At 34.4% G+C, this 22,328-nt stretch overlaps 2 protein-coding genes across 2 annotated transcripts in view; both read right to left on the reverse strand.

Moving 5' to 3' along the window:
- LOC127875196 (uncharacterized) overlaps positions 1 to 22,328 on the reverse strand; it is a 78,011-nt gene that overhangs the window by 12,570 nt on the left and 43,113 nt on the right. The window lies entirely within an intron of this gene.
- Positions 9,951 to 11,458, reverse strand: LOC127875205 (putative nuclease HARBI1). The gene is made up of 2 exons (XM_052420062.1): positions 11,320 to 11,458; positions 9,951 to 11,015 (listed from the first exon to the last, which is right to left on the reverse strand). Exons 1-2 carry the CDS (start codon positions 11,442 to 11,444, stop codon positions 10,463 to 10,465), a joined length of 678 nt encoding a protein of 225 aa, XP_052276022.1. The 5' UTR covers positions 11,445 to 11,458; the 3' UTR covers positions 9,951 to 10,462.

Genomic DNA, 22,328 nt, shown 5'->3' on the forward strand with positions numbered 1-22,328 from the left:
CGTTACGCTTTGTTTTATACATGGATCATATAGTCTTCTATGCGCAATAATGCAATATCTTTGAACACATCCGTCTTCTGCAGCCACTTCCAAGTAATTATCAGCCATTTCTTCAGGTATTTGCTTTAATTGACGGTCGTTCCTCTGTAACCAACAAGGCTATTGCAATGACGATGAGATAAAAAAAAAGTGTACACAAAACATTCTTTGTAGTCAACCCATCTATCGCACTTTTTCCAAAAGCTTCTATTATCTCAAAGTAATTGTCTGGCAAAATGTGATCAATGCACTTGGTCAAATACTCTGGCTCGGCGTATGCCACAGCGGATAGTTTTGCGAAAAACAAGGCATTGCTTTCGTGGTTTTTTCGACCTTAAATGTTATTTTTTCGCAGAGAAAATATTCCTTGACATCAATATCCGATAGACAAGGGATGTTGTCTTCTCAAAAGAAATCTATTTCGACTGAGCCAAACGTGTGGCATTTTCTGTCCACAGGAAACCGTCGGCACTTGATGTCATTCGATGGTACGAAGGCTTTTGTTGTTGTACACGATTCACATTGACTCCTGGAAGCGCATATTTCGATTGAAATTTAATTGCTTTTAAAGAGCCCACTGTCAGCAACAAGAAAATGTTATCCATTGTGTGAACAAAACTACAATATTATTTTAAACGCTTCAGTAACGAATCCCTTCGTTATAATTTATATGTATACACGCGCCATATATTTATTTTCAAAATCACCAAGAAATCAACTCTGTCAATAACGACAATAGTTTTTGACGGTTTATGGTTTAATAACGACGATCAAGTATATAAAAAAACTGAAAATGCGTTGTCAAATAGCGATTCATTGTAATAGCCTAGCAATTAAGATTTACAGTTTATCTGTATGCCGTTTCAATCGTTTGTTTGCTGATGAGAATGCCTATTAAGCTTTAACTGCTAAATGACTTTATGGTGTGGTGTTGTGGTTCCGCATTAAATGCTGATTAAAATTTGAATCGAGGCATAAAGCGATATTTTGTCTAGTTACATTGCTTTTGCGTGGAATTTTTTGGGACTATTTCGACTGGCGTTAACGGGAACGATAACTAACAATTTTAATATTACTCAAGGTTAGATTCAGTTAATTTAATCTGGTTTGCCATTGTTTTTAGCAACTAAGGACTTGTTTTTTTTGCATTTGGAACAAATTAAAAAATATATTGTATGATAACTAGAATACTATGTAAGGGTGATTGTGAAATTTAATTTATCAGACTCGTCCCAGAAAGGCTTTCGTATTAATATTCGCTCTTTATGTCGACTTTACTCCCTGCGTATTTTTTAAGCGAGAGCTATAATTTTGTGTTCCAGTTAGAAATTTCATATTACACATATATAGTTATGATAAAATTGTATCATTAAGAAATATATGTTAATAACCGAATGCTTGTAAAATTATATTGTACTTTACAATTTTGCATGAACTGTTCGTGCAACTGTTTTCATATATTATTTATCTATATTCAACTACAGAGAAGAAAAGACAAAAAATATTTCAAACGTAAATGAAATTGATGAACATAAGCTAAATCTCAATAAGAAAATAGTGTCACTATTTTTGTGAATGATATGAGAAATTTACACGCATTTGATTTTTGTAGAAGTTGTAACATTTTTATTAAGGTAGAGTTTATCATCTATGTTTTACGTTATCATTATTTCTAACGGAACTGTATATGGCAAATTTACAAAAAGCCATTTTTATATTTTATTTCAATGGAAGACTCTTTATGTGAATGTTGTTATACTGTTGTATTTTTTTTCTCAGCAATTTTATGGCATTTCTCTTCAAAGGCTTGCTTTATAATGTGTTTCCGTTGATTGGTCTGTTTTTTATTGACAACTCATTACGTAAAAAATCAGTAACAAGCAAAAGGTGCCAATAAAAATGATTACGCTAGATTTTTATTTTAAAGAGTGTCATATTAAGCAACTAGATTTTGTTAGTCACGTATATTTGTACAAAGCATAAACACAATGAAAATGAAAAGAAAACCACAAAACACAGTATAAACGACGTTGCTGAAATAGTATTCCTGTCATATTACTATTCGTTAGATTTAAATATTAGTTAGTCTTACCATAGTTATTTGCTGTCTTCTCGTTGAATTTATAATAATTTATTAATTTCTTCTTACTCGAGACACACCTCAAAATTGGAATAATGCACGATCGTGGTAACATTTCATTGTCATTAATGCGCTCTTAAATGGTATTTACATGCTTTCAGATCTTTTACATAACACTTGTGCAATTAAAAACGAAAGTAAACATATGAATGCAAAATTGAACCAAATATGAAATAAGGCCAATTCATAGGTTGGATTTTTAACGCCATTCTACTTCTGTCTTCTCGTGTTGACAGACTTCATCTTTAAAATCACTTTTACTATTGCGTTTTGACTTAAAAACTGGTTCTATGTGCAACGGAATGATGTAATAAAAGAATGGCAATCGCCCCCAATTCGTGAATTTCATTATTTAACAAATACGTGAATACACTTCGGAATAACATGTCCAAAACAACAACGGCCATTTTTATGATATTTGTTACATATAGAATCTGTGTTCTCGACTATAGCCCTTTGGGGTTAACACTGCCTCAAATAGGTATTCGATAAAGAAAACAGTAGATACATAGAAACACAACAAAATGATGAAATTAATGAAATAAAATCATTTGCATTCAATTGCTCCATTCAAACAGTTTCAACAATTTATTAAAGTATGCCTGCAAATACATTTCAACGTTTAATCTTTATGTTAAATCTAATGAAGAACTTATATATTGCTATTGACTAATCAAAAGAGACGCTGTTACAAAAAGCAGTCAAATAGCTACTTATGTATCGTTGGTAGGTATACACGTCTGGTGCATGTTTCACGATAAAAACTTAAGTGTTTTGTTAAGACATTCGCATGAAAATGATAAAGCATTTTGCGTAATTCGCATTTTTCCATTGTTCCACTTCACAATTACCTTTTATTATATGGGGCTGTATTATATCCTGTTGGCTTATATTAAATTAAGTTATTTAACAGTGCATTATAAAGTACATCAACACGTTTTGTCCTCACCATTAGGCTGATACGGTACCAAAAGATGGCTATACGCCAGCACTTTATTTGCAACGAGTATCATATTGGAATGATTATGTCAAAATCTCTAACGTTTCTCAAATATTTTTTTATGTCCCCAGTCTATACTGGGGGACATATTGTTTTTGCTCTGTCTGTTTGTTGGTTTGTTTGCGTCAAACTTTAAAATTGGCCAGGACTTTTGCAATATTGAAGATAGCAACTTGATATTTGACATGCATGTGTATCTCATGGATCTGCACATTTTGAGTGGTGAAAGGTTTAGGTCATCCTTCAAGGTCAAAGGTCAAATGTATGGGGAACATAGTGTTTCACAAACACATCTTGTTAAACTTAATATAAAAATTATAAATACAGTAAACACTGACAAAAGACAAAATAGAATACGTGCATATTAAAGGTCAATGCAATGTGTGTATACCATAAACTGCGCATGTATGTTTTAAAGAAAACTTCCGATCATTACCGATAAATCGTGGTTTACTTTGGAGTCACGGAATTATTATTATTGATACGTCTTTTGAAATGAAAAGTTCATGTCGCTTCAAAGGTCACATATTAAAAGCTGAACCATTGAATATCCTATTCATTCCATTTCTTCAAATAATTTGAAATAGAAATCTACATACAATGTATTTGCAAAGCAGCTTAGCGAGTATGAATTATGTATATCAAATTTTCATTCATCAAATGACACGTGAATACTTAAGACGTTTTTGTCGTTGTTTTAGACGACGTCATCGTACTGCAACGTTTTATTTATTGCATTTAAAAGGAACAAATGACAAATGACACGTAAATACTTGAAAGGTATTTTTTTTAATTATACCCCTTGGGTCAAATTTGACCCTGCCCAGCGGGTTACAAAATTGAACATACTCTTATATGGAGCCTATTTTGTGAAAACTTTAAAAGTCTTCTTGTCCATAACCAATGGGCCTAGGGCTACCAAATTTGGAATGTAGTGACATCTTATAGTTTTCTACTTAGTGTGTTCAAATTATTCCCCTGGGGACAAATTTGAAACTGCCCCGGTGGTCACAAAATTGAAAATATGCTTATATAGGGCATATTTTCTGAAAACTTAAAAATTTCTTGTTCATAACCATTGCGCCTAGGGCTACCAAATTTGGTATGTATTGACATCTTATAGTCCTCTCCTTAGTTTGTTCAAATTATTCCCCTGGGGTCAAATTTAACCCTGACCCGGGGGTCACAAAATTGAACATACGCTTATATGGAGCATATTTTGTGAAAACTTTTTAAATGTTCTTTTCCTTAACTTTAGGACCTAGGGCTTACACATTGTATGCAGTGAGATAAAGTAGTCCTCTACAAGTTTGTAAATTATGCCACTGGGGTTGACATATGCTTAAAAAGGGCCTATCATTTAGTATTTGTACATGCCGAGATTATTTGTTTCAACCTTTTCTTCAGCAGTGGAGCGAAACAGGGCCATCATGGCCCTCTTGTTTGTTTCGTCTGCAATAGACAATTCAAACTCAGCGATTGTGAAATAAAGGGATAGTTGAACGACATTAAATAGTTTACTATGAAACAGCTCTTCTATACAGCAAAACAGTTAACTGTATGGTATATGGTATGCAAGTCGTTACAGTACGGTAACTTGATCGTAAACTCTTTACCAAATGACAAGTTTTGAACTGTCAAGACGGTGTGAAGCATATTTTTGATAGAACAGCGCATCGTCGCAGCCTCACTTCGATCCGACAATGGTATCGCTACATGATCATGTAAAATATCAGTCAAATATGTCGAAATTTCTCTGCATACTTGTAGTTGTACATGCGCGCACATAATTTCGTATTAGATCTGCCTCTGCAATTTTGTACATGTAACCCAAGATATAAGTTTGAAATACGTAATTTTTTTTTTGTATTTTTGCTGATGACTGAGTCATTTTTTTGTTCTTCTTGAATGTTCTGAGCTATGGGTACATACGTACAGCTCAGAGGGTCAATAGCTGGGAGTTGGATTATGGCAACTACCTGGAGGGTCAATAACTGGGAGTTGGATTATTGCAACTAACGCTTGATTGGTTATTGTCGGCTCGGGTACTTACCCTGGGTACTCTCAAATAAACTTACATCTTTCCCGGGTACGGTAAATATACTAAAACGTACCCGGGAGTTTTAACTATTTTTTTTAATTAATCATGTTCACATTTATGTCAATTTTCTGTTAAATTGCCTCTATATTATCGAAACTCATACTCAAAGAGCATGTTGATGCAGTTTTTTAAAAGAAAAGATTGTTTAAGATTAACAATATCGTTTTACGGTAATCGGAATCGCGTTTTATGAAATCGAATTTAGGGCGGGAACACAACTCCGGTACAGTCTAATATCGACCGGGTACGTTAAAGTATATTTACCGTACCCGGGGTACATGTAAATATACTTAAGAGTACCCGGGGTACATGTAAGTAGTACCCGAGCCGACAATGACCAATCGAGCGCAACTAACAGCTAGCTGGGAGTTGGATTATTGCAACTAATTTATTTGTTACAAGGTTAAAATGGTGAGGGTTTGAGTTTGAGATATAGATCTATAGTCCACAGAACGATTTGAGATAACAAATAGAAGCGTATGAGATTTTCAAGAGTGCGAGACAGCCTTAGTCTGTATACACAGCGATGACTAAAAGTAATATACACATGTGAATACAGTAGTTCTTAAAGTACCAGTGTGTTGCACACAGGATAGTGAATGAACAATATGAAACCATGACATATTGCATACAAAATTCTTGCCGTCTAGTCCACAATTTACTATTTTGAAAGGTCATTACTTACAGGCCAAAGTTGAAGTATAATACTGGAAGTGTGCATTTAAAAAAAATTATACTTCATGATTAAACATTGCATAAACATTTATAATTGAATTTGCAAATTATGATGATTCTATAAAATATTAACACAATAGTAAATTTCTTTTTGCAGATCAAGGGACGTATGAATCATTCACACCTACTGACAATACTAAAACCATGTTTCAATGTGAAACATGCCGCAGTTTCTTTGATGACATGAGCACATTCCAGAAGCATCCCTGTGTTTGTGAAACTGAAAGAAGCAACAGCTAAATTGAAGATGGAAGTGAAGGTATTATGTGGAACAGGGAACAAACATTGTTCCTTATTCAGTTATATAGGAACAACATAAAGCATGTGGAAAAAGGCAAAACAAAGAAAAAAAATGTGGGACACAATCAGTATTAACTTTAAAGAGCAGGGCTACAACTTTTCCACTGAACAAATCTCAGGACGCTGGAAATCATTAATTAGAGCATACAAATGTACAAAAAACAACAAGAAGTCTGGAAGTAGCCGAAAAAACTTTGAGTATGAAAGTGAAATAGATGAGTTGTTTGAGAACGATCCGACTATTGAACCAGAAGCAGTCCTGTCATCTGGAACAGTTGCAGCAAAGCAACCTGCAAATGAAGATGATGAGGAAGGAGAAGTCGGCACATCATCATCATCCAGTACAAGTACACAACAGCCTGCAAAGAAAAAGTTGCGATCCAAATCTGGTGAACTAGTTTCGCTATTTAAGTCATATCTGGATGAACGGAAAGAAAAAGATAAGGAAGAAAAAGAAAGGCGCAAACAGATGCACAGTGAGCGCTTACATGTAATGAACAGCTTAATTGCAGCAATTTCAACCCACAACAGAGTGAACAACCAAGCAAATCAACCTCCTTCAAGATCATGGCCCAGGAATGAATGGGATCCAACATTGCCATAACTAAAGGGTTGTCACATGATTACAGCAAACAGAAACAGTAATGACTTTATGCTGACTGTACTGTCTGCAAACTTCATACATTTTATAGTGCTAAGGTACTTTAATGTGTTGTAAAAAAACTCACTTTTCCATTTAATTTGTTAAATTTGATAATTTATTCACTGATGATAAATATTTCCTAATTATATAGCAGTAAGGGGCCCTTGTTTTATTAATAACTATTGAATGAGAAACCTATAAATGAAGATGCAGTAATCTATGATATTCTATAAATTGCATTACAATTTGTGTCGTGTTCTGAGATAACTGGGCATAATGCATGTGCGGAAAATGTCGTCCCAGATTAGCCTGTGCAGTCCGCACAGGCTAGTCAGGGATGACACTTTCCGCTTTTATGATTAGGCGGAAAGTGTCGTCCCTGATTAGCCTGTGCGCACTGCACAGGCTAATCTGGGACGACACTTTACGCACATGCATTATGCCCAGTTGTCTCAGAACACGCCACATTTAAGTGTAAATTGCGTAATTGTTGTTACATAAAATTTTACCAAGTGATATGTTTAGAAGAAGTTCTTTATCCATTTTGTATTGCTACAATGGTATAAATTAGTTTTGTTTTTCTAAACCTAAATGATAGATACTATAGGTATCACACTGTTCTGAAACAAATATTATGTTTATTTCCTGCATAATTTCAGCAAAAATTAATGACAAGACATTAACGATATATATCCCACGGATAATTTTCAAGAAATCACTGCCAAGCATAAAATAAACCTGTGTAATTAAGATTGTACTGGATTCATATGTTGATATTCAAATTTTTCATCTGTTTTTCAGAATGTGGGATTTGTAGGGAACACAGACGTGACATTGTCTTTGCCGACTGCGGACATCTTTTTACGTGCTACCAGTGTGCTGCCAGTGTTAACATATGCCCTCTATGTAGAGCCGAAATCTAGAGCCGAAATCAAGCAGAAAATTAGAGTGTTTATATCTTAGGACAATGACATTATTTAGCTTTTAGGGCATTGACAAAATTACATGTTATGACATATCTATGTTCCCTGAAGAGTATATAGCTGTGAATTTCATCCGTCTGTGTGCAAGCTGTTTCACAGTCACCACTCACTATTAATATGAGAATATTATCACCATGTTCAATTTCTTGAATTGTGATAAGTACAATAGGATATGGATGCATATATGCATCATATTTTGCCTTGATGTGTTTGTCTTATCTTGATATATTGAGTAGATAAAGAGGGCATTTCGTATTGGAAGTATGCCTGCCCTATTTTGAAACCAGTCACTGGCTGGAATTGAAAAATATTTCATGTAAAATGTACCTGCAATAAAAATAATTAAATGCGTAAATTTAGTAAAGCGTTTATTATGGGAAGCATCCATCCTTTCCAACAAGATACTTACAAATTTACACATCATGCCAGATTTTGTTTTCCATAAACTTGCTTGAATTTAAAATTGTTGTCTGCAGACTGTGCACCTTTTCAATGGTTTGCTTTTGTCCAAATGTAAAGGTATACTTAATGAACATGATGTTTAACTTGTTCACTTACATTTGTTAGCTACAGATGCTAGTCATTAATGTTACTTGATTTGTCAGTCAATGACTATACCTGTGCCATACTCTGATTCTGGACTGATTTTTTCAAATCATGTTTTCTGAGCTGTTTTGGTAAACACAAAGCAGATGCTTTTGCCATTCATGTTTTCTGTGCTATAAGGGAGAAAAGAAGAATGATAACATGCATTGATTTTGTTTGCACATCGTCCTATTTAGCTGTTGATGTGAATTTCTTATTATATGGTTACTGCACTTTTTCTGTTTAATTTCAAAGGTTGTTTTTAATATAACAGTTCTAAGAATATTTTTTCACATGTGCAACTGATTTAATGTTTCATTTCTTACACAATGTAGTTACTTTGGTTGAACAGAAGTAAATACCATGTGCAGATGTCCATGTCATACTGTATGTTCAGCCTACCTGAGCATGAGGTGCTCATGTGGAGCTTTTAAGGTGGTCAGCTGTCCTTCATTCACATTTAATTTTTTAATACCGTTGCATCTACATTTCTCCATCAATTTTAACCACACTTGATGACTATGTAACGGAATACTGTATGGGCACATTTTCTGAGACAAATGTGATTATGAGCAAAATCATGCTATTAGGTCCAGAGTTATTGCCTATGGATTGTTAAAATTTCCATTATTATTATTGTAACACTCTTGTGCCAACATTTGTTAACAAATTCTAGCCAAACTTCGTAGTAATGTTTATTGATGTATGATCTTGGCTGATTCGATGTCCAGTTATTGTCAGGTGAGCGATACAGGGCGAGCTTGGCCCTCTTGTTTATTACTGTTTGCCAATCCCGTGTACATAAAAGTGCTGTATTATTTTATCTGAATGTTGTTGTGATTGTTTGTTTCTAGTCATGCTACTTTGAAATTGTAATTGCGCAGTTACTCTGCAGAAATTATTTTCACCAGCAAGCTTTTAATTGACACGATAGACTTGTACCTCTTGTTTAATGGTGAATTACAGTGCTCTACTATTTACAAGTGTAATAGCACAACTTTTGTCATTCATAATTCTTAAAGATCTGTACAAAAGTACACTAAATGAGCATAGTTTTCTAAAATGTTGCTTCACAAAGTATTTTTAATATTTATATGGAGTAAACTGTCTATTTTAATTACTCTAATCCTATACATTATAGGTGACAATCAATGACCAAATACTAAAAAAATCCAGGAACATGTTCATTCCAACTGTTTGCTATTATAATTTTATTTCGTTAATTATGTTATGTTTTAATGTTGAGCAGTTACTTATTGTTTAATTTTGCAAATGTTGAAGAGACCTCTCTTTTAATAAAGTTATACAATGTTTCAGTTGTGGTTGATTTTTGTGTCAGCATAAATTGGAAATTCAAATTTTATTCAAGTATTTCTGAAAGCATTTGTTCTATACAAAAACAAAAATTAAGCAAAACACTTTAATACTCTTAATATGTTTGACTTGTCCACATGCATTTAAAAAAATTAGTAAACTACACTAAATTTGCTGCAATGCAATCTCTCTTTAAAATCCCTTCAGCACTTTGCTCTTGGAACACAACATTGCATGGAATGCCAACATCCTCATCAGCTTCTCCAATATCATCATCTATCACATCGTTTTCTAGCAGGCATAAAACGTGAAGCATGCAACATGACATAATAATGTCTACCGCAGTTGAAACAGATGCAGTATCAATCTTATGAAGTCGCCTAAACCTAGACTTCAGAAGAGCAAATGATCTCTCAATGACCACTCTGTTGGAAGAATGGTAGTAATTATACCTCTTTTGCTGAGGAGTCAAATGACCATTGTCCCTGTATGGCGTCAATAGCCATTTTCTTAATGGATATGCCCCATCGCCCAAAATGTGATATTCATACTTGCATTTTCTGAGTACTGTTTCATTGAGGTCAGAGTTAAGTAACACACGAGCATCATGTACACTGCCCGGTTAGCCAACACTCACATGACTAAACTGCATATTGTGCAAACATACACACTGGAGCTGTATTGAATGAAACTGTTTTCTATTAACATATCGCTGTGGGTTCTCTTTTGGTGCCCTTATAGCTATATGTGTTCCATCTATAGCCCCAAGAATGCCAGGAAATCCATTTCTCCGTTCAAATTTCTGCTGCACAGGCGGAATTTCTTGCTGATTTGGCCAAGTGATAAGTCTGTTCTTTAATGTCAGTAACACGGACATGATTTTGTCTCTACATGCTATTACGGTTGACTGCGAAACTCCAAATCTATCTGCAATGCGTCTGATAGAGTCATTTCCACCAACGTACCATAGGGTAATGAGAAGTTGCTTTTCTATGCATATAGGATCTCGTCTGCCGGCTCCTGCAGGTTGTAGTTTAGGAACATCTTTGATACAATCCAATAGTGACTGAAATGTGGATGGTTTCATATGGAACATAGCTCCGAAGTCGTCCTCGGCGTAGTTAGGCACCACCTCTTCTACATAACCTCTGATTCGAGATTTTTCTTCCCTCTCTCTGAAAATAGCAGGATAAATATATTGGCAATAAATCTATAATCAATTGGTCATAGATAGTTAGGTTGTAAACAGTATGCTGATTACTTAAGTAACACACCGAGTTTCAGTTCCACAGTAAAAAGACCTGATGACAAAATGGGTTTAAAATACACCTACTTTAAATTGTAAATTATGCTGTACTTCGGACCTTTATATACGAGTTTCACAAACGTTTATTTTGTTTGCCTTATGCCTGCTAGTTGAATTCGTTCACTTACTCTGTAAATCTATAGTTCATATTGATCTTAACCATTTATACTTACATAATTTGAATAATAGAAGCTGCCAGAAACGCTATATGACACGTATTATTTCTTTGCTTCTCCATATCATCATCCATTTCCTTCAGTGCTGATACAGCCGCGACATTGCTGACAAAGTCGGCCATCTTGAATTGCTTACTTCCTGTTCTCTTGCGTTCGTAAGGTCTGTACCGCAGAACACTCGGAACACTGTCCAGAACAGTCGTTTCAAATGCACCCTAGCTATCCGTCAAAACAAATATGGCGGAGGTGTCATTTTCGGTACATTTTGGAAAACTTGAAATGAACGTTTTCTATGTAAATAGGTACATTACGATGTAAAAGCACATCATTCATGTTGCTTTGTGGTTTAATGCTCATAATTGTATAGCACTGTATGGATTTAAAATTGGTAACATTTATTAAATTGGAGAAAGTGTAATCAAATGTCATTTTTATAATTTAAAACCATTTAACATTTTAACTTTTATACTGATTTGAAAGAAAAACATGATAGTATTTCTTTGGTTTCTATTTTAAGTTATTGTCATCCTAACGTTGTTTACATTGTTGAAGTGTTCATATTTTATTTGTAACCGGATGGTAAATTGCCGTGTTTACATACGTATTGCCTTTGAAATGTCAAATGAACTTTGGTTTGTACAAATCAAATTAGCCTTTAAGCATCAATACCTGACCCGACAAATGATATCCCACCAAATGAAGCAATTAGCAATCAAATGCATCACACTATCATGTGTTCATGATTATTGTTTCCCCAAATTTAGACGCTGATGTTAATTGACATTTAATTATTACAAAATGTAGTTATTTATTATTATGTGTGTATTTTTCTTAAACAAAATATAAATGAATATAAACCTTGTTTATTTATTGACTTGAAGATATGAACGAAAGGCTGGACACATTTGAGAACCTCACAAACATTGAGGCATCGATCGGCTTAATCAAGAATATGGTGAACTTTTATCACCTAAAACACTTGGGCCAAAGATGTCTCTTCTTTAGAAAAAATCCTTCTCACCCTACGCTATTTTGCGTCTGATGATTTCCAGATAAATGATGTTGACATTCATAATTTGTCACAGCCATCAGTGTCGAGGGCTGTGCCACAGTCCACTGAGATGCTCGCTAGCAGGGAAACTACATCAAGATTTATATCGTTCCCTCTAAATATGCATGATGTCAGCAAGGTAAAGACAGATTTCCAAGGCATAGCCAACTTTTCGAAAGTTGTTGGCGTTGTGGATGGCACTCAATTGCAGATTCAAGCTCCACATCTCAACGAGGATGCATATGTCAATAGAATGGGATATCATTTTATAAATACCCAGGTAAAAAAAATAGTTGTATACATTTATTCTTTATACATATAGAAGCCTAACTGCCTTCATTCATACATTGTAATCCAAATTTCATTATGCACCCATGTGTTTGTTTACAGGATTTCATTTAAAAACTATGATTCCAGTGTTTAACTTATGTCAATGATGCATTTGACATTGACATACATAGTTCCAACGGTAAACAAGGGCTGTTTCCAGAGGATGACATATGCCCCCCCCCCCCCCGCAAAACGCTTTGATAGAAGTTATTAGCATTTTTCGAAACCTAAACGCAGATCACATTTATTTGAAAATAAATTACAACAAAATCATAATACACTGTTAAAAGTTGTGGTCAATCTTATTTTTACAAAGTTATCATGGCATGTGGGGTTTTGCATAATATGTGCAAAGACTTGAATATCCCAATGATTGGGGAAGAAAAGGAAGTACCTTGGCCTAGTATCACGAACGTTCTCAGGTTTTAAACTCAACTCAGCAGATGAGATTTGAGTTTCCACTCAGCTGAGAATTGAGTATGACGGGGATCTCACGAACGAACTCAAAACTCATCTCAGTTGAGATCGACTCAATTTTCCGACTCAGCTCAAATATTTATTATTTGTTAAAGATGTAAGCGACGTTCTTCAAAAGAAGATTGATTTATAACATTTTTACGGGAAATAGTGTCAGTTTTTTTTTTTCGTCTACGAGAGTGAAAATGCCTCTGGAGGTCAGATATTTTTCTGAAAGCGAAAGACTCTGTCTGTTTGAAAAAATAATAAACCATTACGATGCGCTTTATTTAATACTGCACCCGCAGCCGAGCGTTGGCTACCGTTATGCGGTGCTCTTGTTTTTAAAGCATTAGTATGTTTGGGCTAGTTGCCTTGTAAAATTACTACCCATCAGCACGTTAAACAGGCCCATGTATTGTTTAACACATAAAGCAGATTGAAAATGCTAGAAAATGTACAGAACTTGGGTGTTTGATGATAAAATGGCACTATGTTTATATATATGCTTAGTCTATGACTATTAATTAGTATGTCTGGTATATTAAATTGTGGGTTTTGTGGATATCTGTAATATGGGGATACATTATTGCTGCTTTGTTGTTTAAACATAAATAATTAAAATCCAGGGTGTAAACTTGTGTGTCTGTGTTTGTTATGCTCCCCCAAAAAAAATTGGGGGAGCATATAGTCGCCGCTTCGTCTGTCCGTGCATGTGTCCGTCCGTTCGTGCAAAATTTTTGTCCGGGCTATTTCTCAGCAATTAATGACCGGAATTCAATTAAACTTTATGGGAAGCTTCACTACCAAGAGGTGATGTGCATATTATCAGCCTGTTCTGGTCGGATGATTTTTCACAGAGTTATGGCCCTTTGAAATTTTCCATTAACTGTACATATAGTGCAATTCTTGTCCGGGCTATTTCTCAGCAATTAATGACCGGAATTCAATGAAACTTTATGGGAAGCTTCACTACCAAGAGGACATGTGCATATTATCAGCGGGTTCTAGTCAGATGATTTTTTTTCACAGAGTTATGACCCTTTGAAATTTTCCATTAAGGCCACGACTTTTTTTTTATTGGTTTACATAAATTATTTTGAAAATGGTCCATCGGGCGGTCGAAAAAAAAAACATCATTGGAAAAATAAGTTAATAATAATAACATCAGAACAAAGACATCATATCTTTTATAACCCTAACACAGAGACGAAAAATCAAATTATGCAATGAAAGACATCTATATCTTCAAATGAAATGAGTCACCTAAAAGCACCTTTTGTAACATCAGGCAATTTTAAACACTCCATTAAATGGCATGCGTTCTTCTCCCATTAAAACGAAAAACTGCGCTTCATTTCCGTAATTCGATGCGCACCATTACGCAATGCGATGCCCGTTGCATAAATCTTATATAAGATAAACTACTCATACACAAAGTATGTGTTTGCTCTTATTCGACTTATGACATCGTCCATGAAAAAAATCGAGGTGCGGTAATGTTTGTTAAAGTTGTTGTTGTCATGACAACTCGTTGATTTACAACGCAAAACGTCTTATTTGAACTGACGCGAATTAATACAATCATATTTGTCAACTTGGCTTTTGCTTTATTTTGATAATTTAATCCAAAGTTTAATGTTAGCAAGTGTTTTTACTGGAATTGTAAACAAGGAGCCAGTTAAAGTCTTCCGAAAATGTGCAGTCTGTGTGAATTGACAGTTTGACGTCATCAAAGGAAAGCCGCTTGCTGTCTGAAGCAATAAAGCGACAAATTTCGCGCCGACAAAATTGGCTTCCTTTGTCTAGCAATCAACATGCCGAACCAATCGTGCGTTTGTTTCTCAATGGCAATCCTCCAATTTAATAATAGCACGTGCTTCGAATCTTTTGCAGAGAACGGAGGCGGAGTTTAACGGTTAATTGAGCTAGTATTTTACGCAAGTTGAGTTCCGATTTGCCGAAATTACTCGGCCCTAAGCATTAAAACGACAAATACATTTATCAAGGATTTTCCGAGATATACCGATTTGTTCCGATTTCCAAACTTTCTGTACAGTTCCTATTAACTATGGCGGACGTGTTAACAAAATTCCTAAACACATATATCGTAAATAATGGCAGTGTTTTATTGGATTATTTATACTAATTATCAAATTGCAAGGTAATACTTTTTTATCTACTTTAATATCGGGTTTGTTTAATTTAATAAACATGTTAAACAATATAGTTGCGTCACAGACTCGGAAATAAATTTTGATGTGGTCGACATTTTACTGACGCTGATTTTCCTATTGTCTGTAATTAAATAAATTTTGAGAAGTGCCCATAAAAGGACTGGTACATACTGTGTTACATTGAAAAATATCCCGATCTCTGCAATATATGAGAACCAATCGTTGATTGTACTTACTTGATTTTATTCGCAACCGTACTCAAACCGGATCGTTTCGCTCGTTTTTCAGTGCGGTCGGGAATAAAATATATAAAAAAAAGACGATTTTCCGATTTTTTTTTCCCCCCATTTTCCAAAAATTAGGGTCGGCGGTTTTGTAAACCAAGAAATATAAAGGTCGTGGCCTAACTGTTCATATAGTGCAATTCTTGTCCAGGCTATTTCTCAGCAACTAATGACCGGAATTCAATGAAACTTTATGGGAAGCTTCACTACCAAAAGGAGATGTGCATATTATCAGCCAGTTATGGTCCGATGATTTTTCACAGACTTATTACCCTTTGAAATTTTCCATTAACTGTACATATACTAGTAGTGCAATTCTGGTCCGGGCGATTTCTCAGCAACTAATGACTGCAATTCAATGAAATTTTATGGGAAGCTTCACTACCAAGAGGGGTTGTGCATATTATCAGCCGGTTCTCGTCGGATGATTTTTCACAGAGTTTTGGCCCTTTGAAATTTTCCATTGTACATATAGTGCAATTCTTGTCCGAGCTATTTCTCAGCAACTTATTACGGGAATTCAATGAAACTTTATGGGAAGCTTCACTACCAACAGGAGATGTGCATATTATCAGCCGGTTATGGTCGGATGATTTTTCACAGAGTTATGGCCCTTTGAAATTTTCTATAAACTGTACATATAGTGCAATTCTTTTCCGGGCTATTTCTCCCAAACTACTGACTGGAATTCAATGAAGCTTTATGGGAAGCTTAACTACCTTGAGGAGATGCGCATGTTATTTGTGGGTTCTGGTTAGATGATTTACTTAGAGAGTTATGGCCCTTCGAAATTTTTAAGTTGCTAAACCATCCATCGTATTATTTTGTCCAAAGTTATGCACCTCAAGACTTATCCTTTTATCTGAATATATAGTGCAATATTGTGACAAAAAAAAATTTGGGGAGCATCATCCGTCTCCGACGGTTTCTTCTTTTATATTCTTTTCAACATTTATATACTTAATGACGTAATTGGAATGTATGGCATGAGAGTCACATGCACATGTTAATTTCGTAAGGCTTGTTAAATTTCATGATACAAAAACTATTAGAACCAAAACCAGCTCATGAAGCATTGAAGTCTTATTATTAATGGTTTGTGTTATTTTCAACAACCACACATGCATGATACATTAAATATCTGTATGTTTTGTCTAATACATATCTTTTTGGAATAAATACAATTTAAACTGTTAAATTTATTTACTTGCAGTGACATGTCAAGCATGAAGACACAGCTTCACATAAACCCAGAACAAATGCTTAATGAGTCCAGAACCAGAAATGACATTCTTCGGGACATAAACAAAAATTATGATGAAGAACTCGTGCCTAACTCGTGTCTTTAAAAAAAGAAATATTTCAACGTTCAATTATTTCCAGAAATCTTAATATGTATTTACTGATACATGACATGATGTGTATATTGTACTCCCTAAATATTATAAATAACTCTTAATAAATATGAATGTTGTTAATGTTTTATTCATTGAATACACATGAAATTGCAACTGTTATAAAACAAGAGATGTGTTTGTTAGAAACACAATGCCCCCTATTGCGCCCCTTTGAAATAAAATGTCAATATATAAATAATAATTTAGCAGGTTTAGAAATTATCTCCCTTTTAAAGCTTATTACTTCCCTTGGATTGTATTTTTTACTTTTGACCGTGAATGATGACCTTGACCTTTCACCACGCAAAATGTGCAGCTGCATGCCAAATATCAAGTTGCTATTTTCAATATTCAAAAAGTTATGACCAAACTTTAACGAAGGTTAAAGTTTCAGGAAAGAAAATACAATGATCTTTGACCTTGAAGGATGACCTTGACCGTGACTTTTCACCACTCAAAATGTGAAGCTCCACGAGATACACATGCATGCCAAATATGAAGTTGCTATCTTCATATTGCAAAAGTTATCAAACTTTAACCAAGGTTAAAGTTTTGGGACAGAATGACAGACAGACAGGCCAAAAACAATATACCCCCGATCGATCGGGGCATAAAAACAAGTAAATGTTATCATCATAAATATGTTTATAAAATTACGAAACAAATTGCACCGGTAAATAACAGTTTTAACATAAATAATAGTTTTGAGGGTAACTAAAGACTTGATTCTTTAACAATGCATCATATCAAGGATGTCTTTCAGTACATGAATTATAACATTTGGCAAATATATTTGTTTATTTACCAAGCTTCTAATATGACAAAAATATCCATGTTTATATAATCTACACTCTCTATAATTAAGTAAACATACATTTAAAAGCCTTCGTGTTAATGTCACTTTGAGAATTCTCAGTACTGATCTCCAATACCCATAAGAGTCAATGGTCAGTTTGCAAAGGAAAATCACTTGAAAAAGCGTTAATAGGGAGATCTTTTCTGCAGCTCGGATAATTATGAAATATATTTAATTACACTTTCTTTCGCAAACTTATATCCCAGTATTGGATGTTTACTTGAACTAAAGCATGAGGAAGCAAAAACTGATAATTGGGCTTGTAATATAGCTCTTCCTATTTGGAGAATATATAATATTACGGCAATATATCACTTTAAATATTTTTATCACATGCCATACCCTGTTTCCCATGTAATAAACCATTACAAATATTTTTATCTTACACATGTGTTATATACTTTTAAAGCGTTTTTATTGGCCAAGTTTTTGCTTGATTGACCAATCACATTTTGTTATTTTGCTGAAATGACGTTGCAACGTCAAATGACGTCACAAAATGTAAACAAGGGACAAAATTGTCACAAAACCAGGTTTTCATTGTGAAAAAAAATCTGATTAAGGGAGAAAACTCAAACTGAACTTTTGAAATGAACAAACAAAATTAACCCCCTTTGTAAGTTTGTTTTAAAAAAAATCTATTTTTAGTCGTGGCGACCTTGACATTGGAGATATTGACGTGATTCTTTCGTGCGACACACACCGTCCCATGATGGTGAACAAATGTGCCAAATGATTTTAAAATCTCACAATGAATGACATAGTGATAGCCAGGACAAGCTCATTTATGGCCATTTTTGACCTTTGAACTCAAAGTGTGACCTTGACCTTGGAGATATCGACGTAATTATTTCGCGCGACACACCGTCCAATGATGGTGAACAAATGTGCCAAATGATTTTAAAATCTGACAATGAACGACATAGTTATGGCCCGGACAAGCTTGTTCCGCCCGCCCGCCAGCCAGCCAGCCCGCCCGCATTCGCCAATCTAATAACCAGTTTTTTCCTTCGGAAAACCTGGTTAACAACATTCGGGATTTATCATTATTTTTGCGTAAATATTAATTTAATTTGCTCATTTCAAAGCATGTGATAAAAAAAGATCTGACACTCGTCATTTCATAAAAGGCAAGCTTACTAACAAAATTCCTGGACGAGTTTAATAAAATATGGTATGATATGACAACTCGTGCCAGATCCTATATATAATTATCACTTTACGACATTTTCAACTAAACAGTTCGATCAGCTGCTGCCTCTTATTGACTGCTGCTCGTTTTACTGGTGCGTTGTTTGTAACCGCAGGATCCATCATGTCCAACACTTCTACCTCTATCAGCGGAATAAATAATTCCAAGCACAGGTTGTGCAGGCGCATGCAAATTTTTGCTGTTTCACAGCACTCGCTGTTTCACAGCACTCATTTGGCTTCGAAAGACAGGCATCCACCAGTGCGATGCAGGCATCTAAAAAAATATCACAAGTCTTTCTTTAACATAGCACTAAGAATTAAAAAAATTGCCCTCCTTAAAAAATAAAAAAACAATTTTTTACATTTTAATTGACAAAATTGTGCTGTTTTCACCGAGGTTTATTTGGTGTCATTATAAAGTTATACTGTATGTTCATTTATAAACAAGATGTGTTTGTGAAACACAATGTCCCCCTATATGATGTTTGACCTTGTAGGATGACCTTGACCTTGTGAAGGATGACCTTGACCTTGACCTTTCACCAATCAAAATGTGCAGCTCCATGAGATACACATGCATGCCAAATATCAAGTTGCTATCTTCAATATTGCAAAAGTATTCATAAAATAAGCGATTTGGGCTACATATATTTGACCTCTGACCTTGAAGGATGACCTTGACCTTTCACCACTCAAAATGTGCAGCTCCATGAGATGCACATGCATGCCAAATATCAAGTTGCTATCTTCAATATTGCAAAAGTATTTATAAAATAAACGATTTGGGCCACATATATTTGACCTCTGACCTTAAAGGATGACCTTGACCTTGACCTTTCACCACTCAAAATGTGCAGCTCCATGAGATACACATGCATGCCAAATATCAAGTTGCTATCTTCAATATTGCAAAAGTATTCATAAAATGAGCGATTTTGGCCACATATATTTAACCTTTGACCTTGAAGGATGACCTTGACCTTTCACCACTCAAAATGTGCAGCTTCATGAGATACACATGCATGCCAAATATGAAGTTGCTATCTTCAATATAGCAAAAGTTATTGCAAAATGTTAAAGTTGGCGCAAACAGACAGACCAACAGACAGACCAACAGACAGGGCAAAAACAATATGTCCCCCACTATTATAGTGGGGGACATAAAAATGTCAATAGCCTATGAAACACGTTATTTGTGTCTGTATTAGCCATTTATGCACAATGCCATTTAAATACACTGGAACAATTGCTTTCATAAAAAGAGGACAAGCAAAATGTTTATTTAAGAGTTCAAATAAAATGTTCAGATATTGCTGTGAATTGATCTATTTTGTGAATTAATGCAACACGTTATATGTAAGCCACTGCTATCAAACACCGAAGCATCATAATTTTTTATGTAGCACTAGGCCATCTTTACACAGCATCAATGAACCATAAAGAAGAGTTAATGTGTTACTTAAGACAATTTTTCAAGATATAAATGATAGCTGCATTTGCTTAAACATTAAAGAATAGAAGCTTGATTACACAGTGCTCATGGTGTCAGTTTGTGGTAGTTAATGTTATTTGTGCATGTACATACAATAATCATTATTTTATGTCAACGATGATAAGCATTACGCTTAGTTCAATCAGCTATGGTATTTCTCAGCTTTCTTATCAAATTTTATTATAAGGTGATGAATCATAACACTGCATTTACATTTACCTCATGTTGGCATCAATGACAGCCGCTCAGTAATGTTAATAAACCCTTTCCTTCACACATCAGCTTCTTCAGATTCAGCTGGTTTTATAATTAGAATTACACTCCCGTCTACTGCTCCAACTACATTTGGCAGCCAACATTTCCAGTAAAATTCCTGCTTCAAAAGCAGAAAAGCTGGTTCTTGTGGAAATCTGAAAATATCAATACAATTTTATTCAACTGTGTATAACAATTGGAAATAAAATAAATATAATGTAATGGACATTAACCCAATTTTGTTTATACAACTTAAGATTATTCTAAATATTAAAGCTCTAACATGGATGTCTATTCGAAATCTTGTTGTATTAGCCTAGGTAAGGGTCTAAATGAGGTTCGATTGGTCATTGTGAGCTCGGGTACTACTTACATATAACCCAGGTACATTTAAGTATACTTAAATGTACCCAGGGTACAGAAAATATACTGAAACATACCCAGGAATTATAAAGCTTAATTGATCATTGTCGGCATTTTTTTCAAATTAATAATGTTTGTATTTATGTCAATATTCTATAGAAGGGCCTCAATATTATCGAAAGTCCTACTCAAAAATGCATGTTGGGACAGAGTTTGTTGAAAGAGATTTTTTTCCTATTCCGTAGCCTGATTTACAGCGTCAGATTTTGGGCGGGAATAAAACTCGGGTACAGTCTAAATAGGCCGGGTACATGTTAGTATATTTTTCGTACCAGGGGACAGTTTCATAAACGATCGTACGACAATTTTAACTTACGAGAGAATTTTGTAATCGAAATAAGTAGACGAACTAACTCGCCATGCATGCTCATCAAATGTATACGTGGTTAGAGATGCAAATGACATTAATAAAGTACTGAACATTTTTAATCATATGTGGACTGTTCTGAGATTTTGGGTCAAAACGGGGTACATGGACTAAATTGACTTATTTACATTTTCAGAAAGCTCCATGTATGGTGCAAACGGTAAAATTAAGATTTTTGCACACAAAAAATCAATTTAAGGTTAAAAGGGCTGTTTTTAGAAATGCCTATTAAAACACAAAAAATAAACATTTCTTGATTTATTTTCATGTCAATAAATTATGTAAATACATTTTAATACATCTACAAGTGCATGAATAAATCAGTAACATATGGTGTTATAATATGATATACTTAATACTTCTCAAGAATTAGAAAACATTATAAACATTTTAAAATGTATATTGGTTACCATGGAAACACCTTAAATAATTCAAACTATTGAAATTTTGGGTATGAAATGCACTTTTTTACAGTTGTTTGTTTAATAAATAATAAATTGAAAAAAAAAAACATTCTTCCATACCTAATGCAGATACAAAGTCATAGTGTCTATCTCAACAGATATAGACTCTTGTGGTTATTTGCGCTAAATTTTTTTGCAGTACATTTGGATCGGATAAGATTACCTACAACTAGCAAATTTTAACAAATTAAATGACTCTACAAAATATGTCTTACAAACTGCACCATTATATTTTCCAAAAATCATCAGTGATTGTTTAC

This window comes from Dreissena polymorpha, chromosome 3 (assembly GCF_020536995.1).
Source record: "Dreissena polymorpha isolate Duluth1 chromosome 3, UMN_Dpol_1.0, whole genome shotgun sequence".
Classification (NCBI taxonomy): Eukaryota; Metazoa; Mollusca; class Bivalvia; order Myida; family Dreissenidae; genus Dreissena; species Dreissena polymorpha.

What these genes read in the sequence shown, in the direction of transcription:
- LOC127875205 (XM_052420062.1), bottom strand. Translation starts at nt 11,444, where the DNA reads ATGGCCGACTTTGTCAGCAATGTCGCGGCTGTATCAGCACTGAAGGAA. An exon ending in GCTTCTATTATTCAAATTAT is followed by an intron (nt 11,016 to 11,319) that starts GTAAGTATAAAT and finishes TGCTATTTTCAG; the next exon opens with AGAGAGGGAAGAAAAATCTC.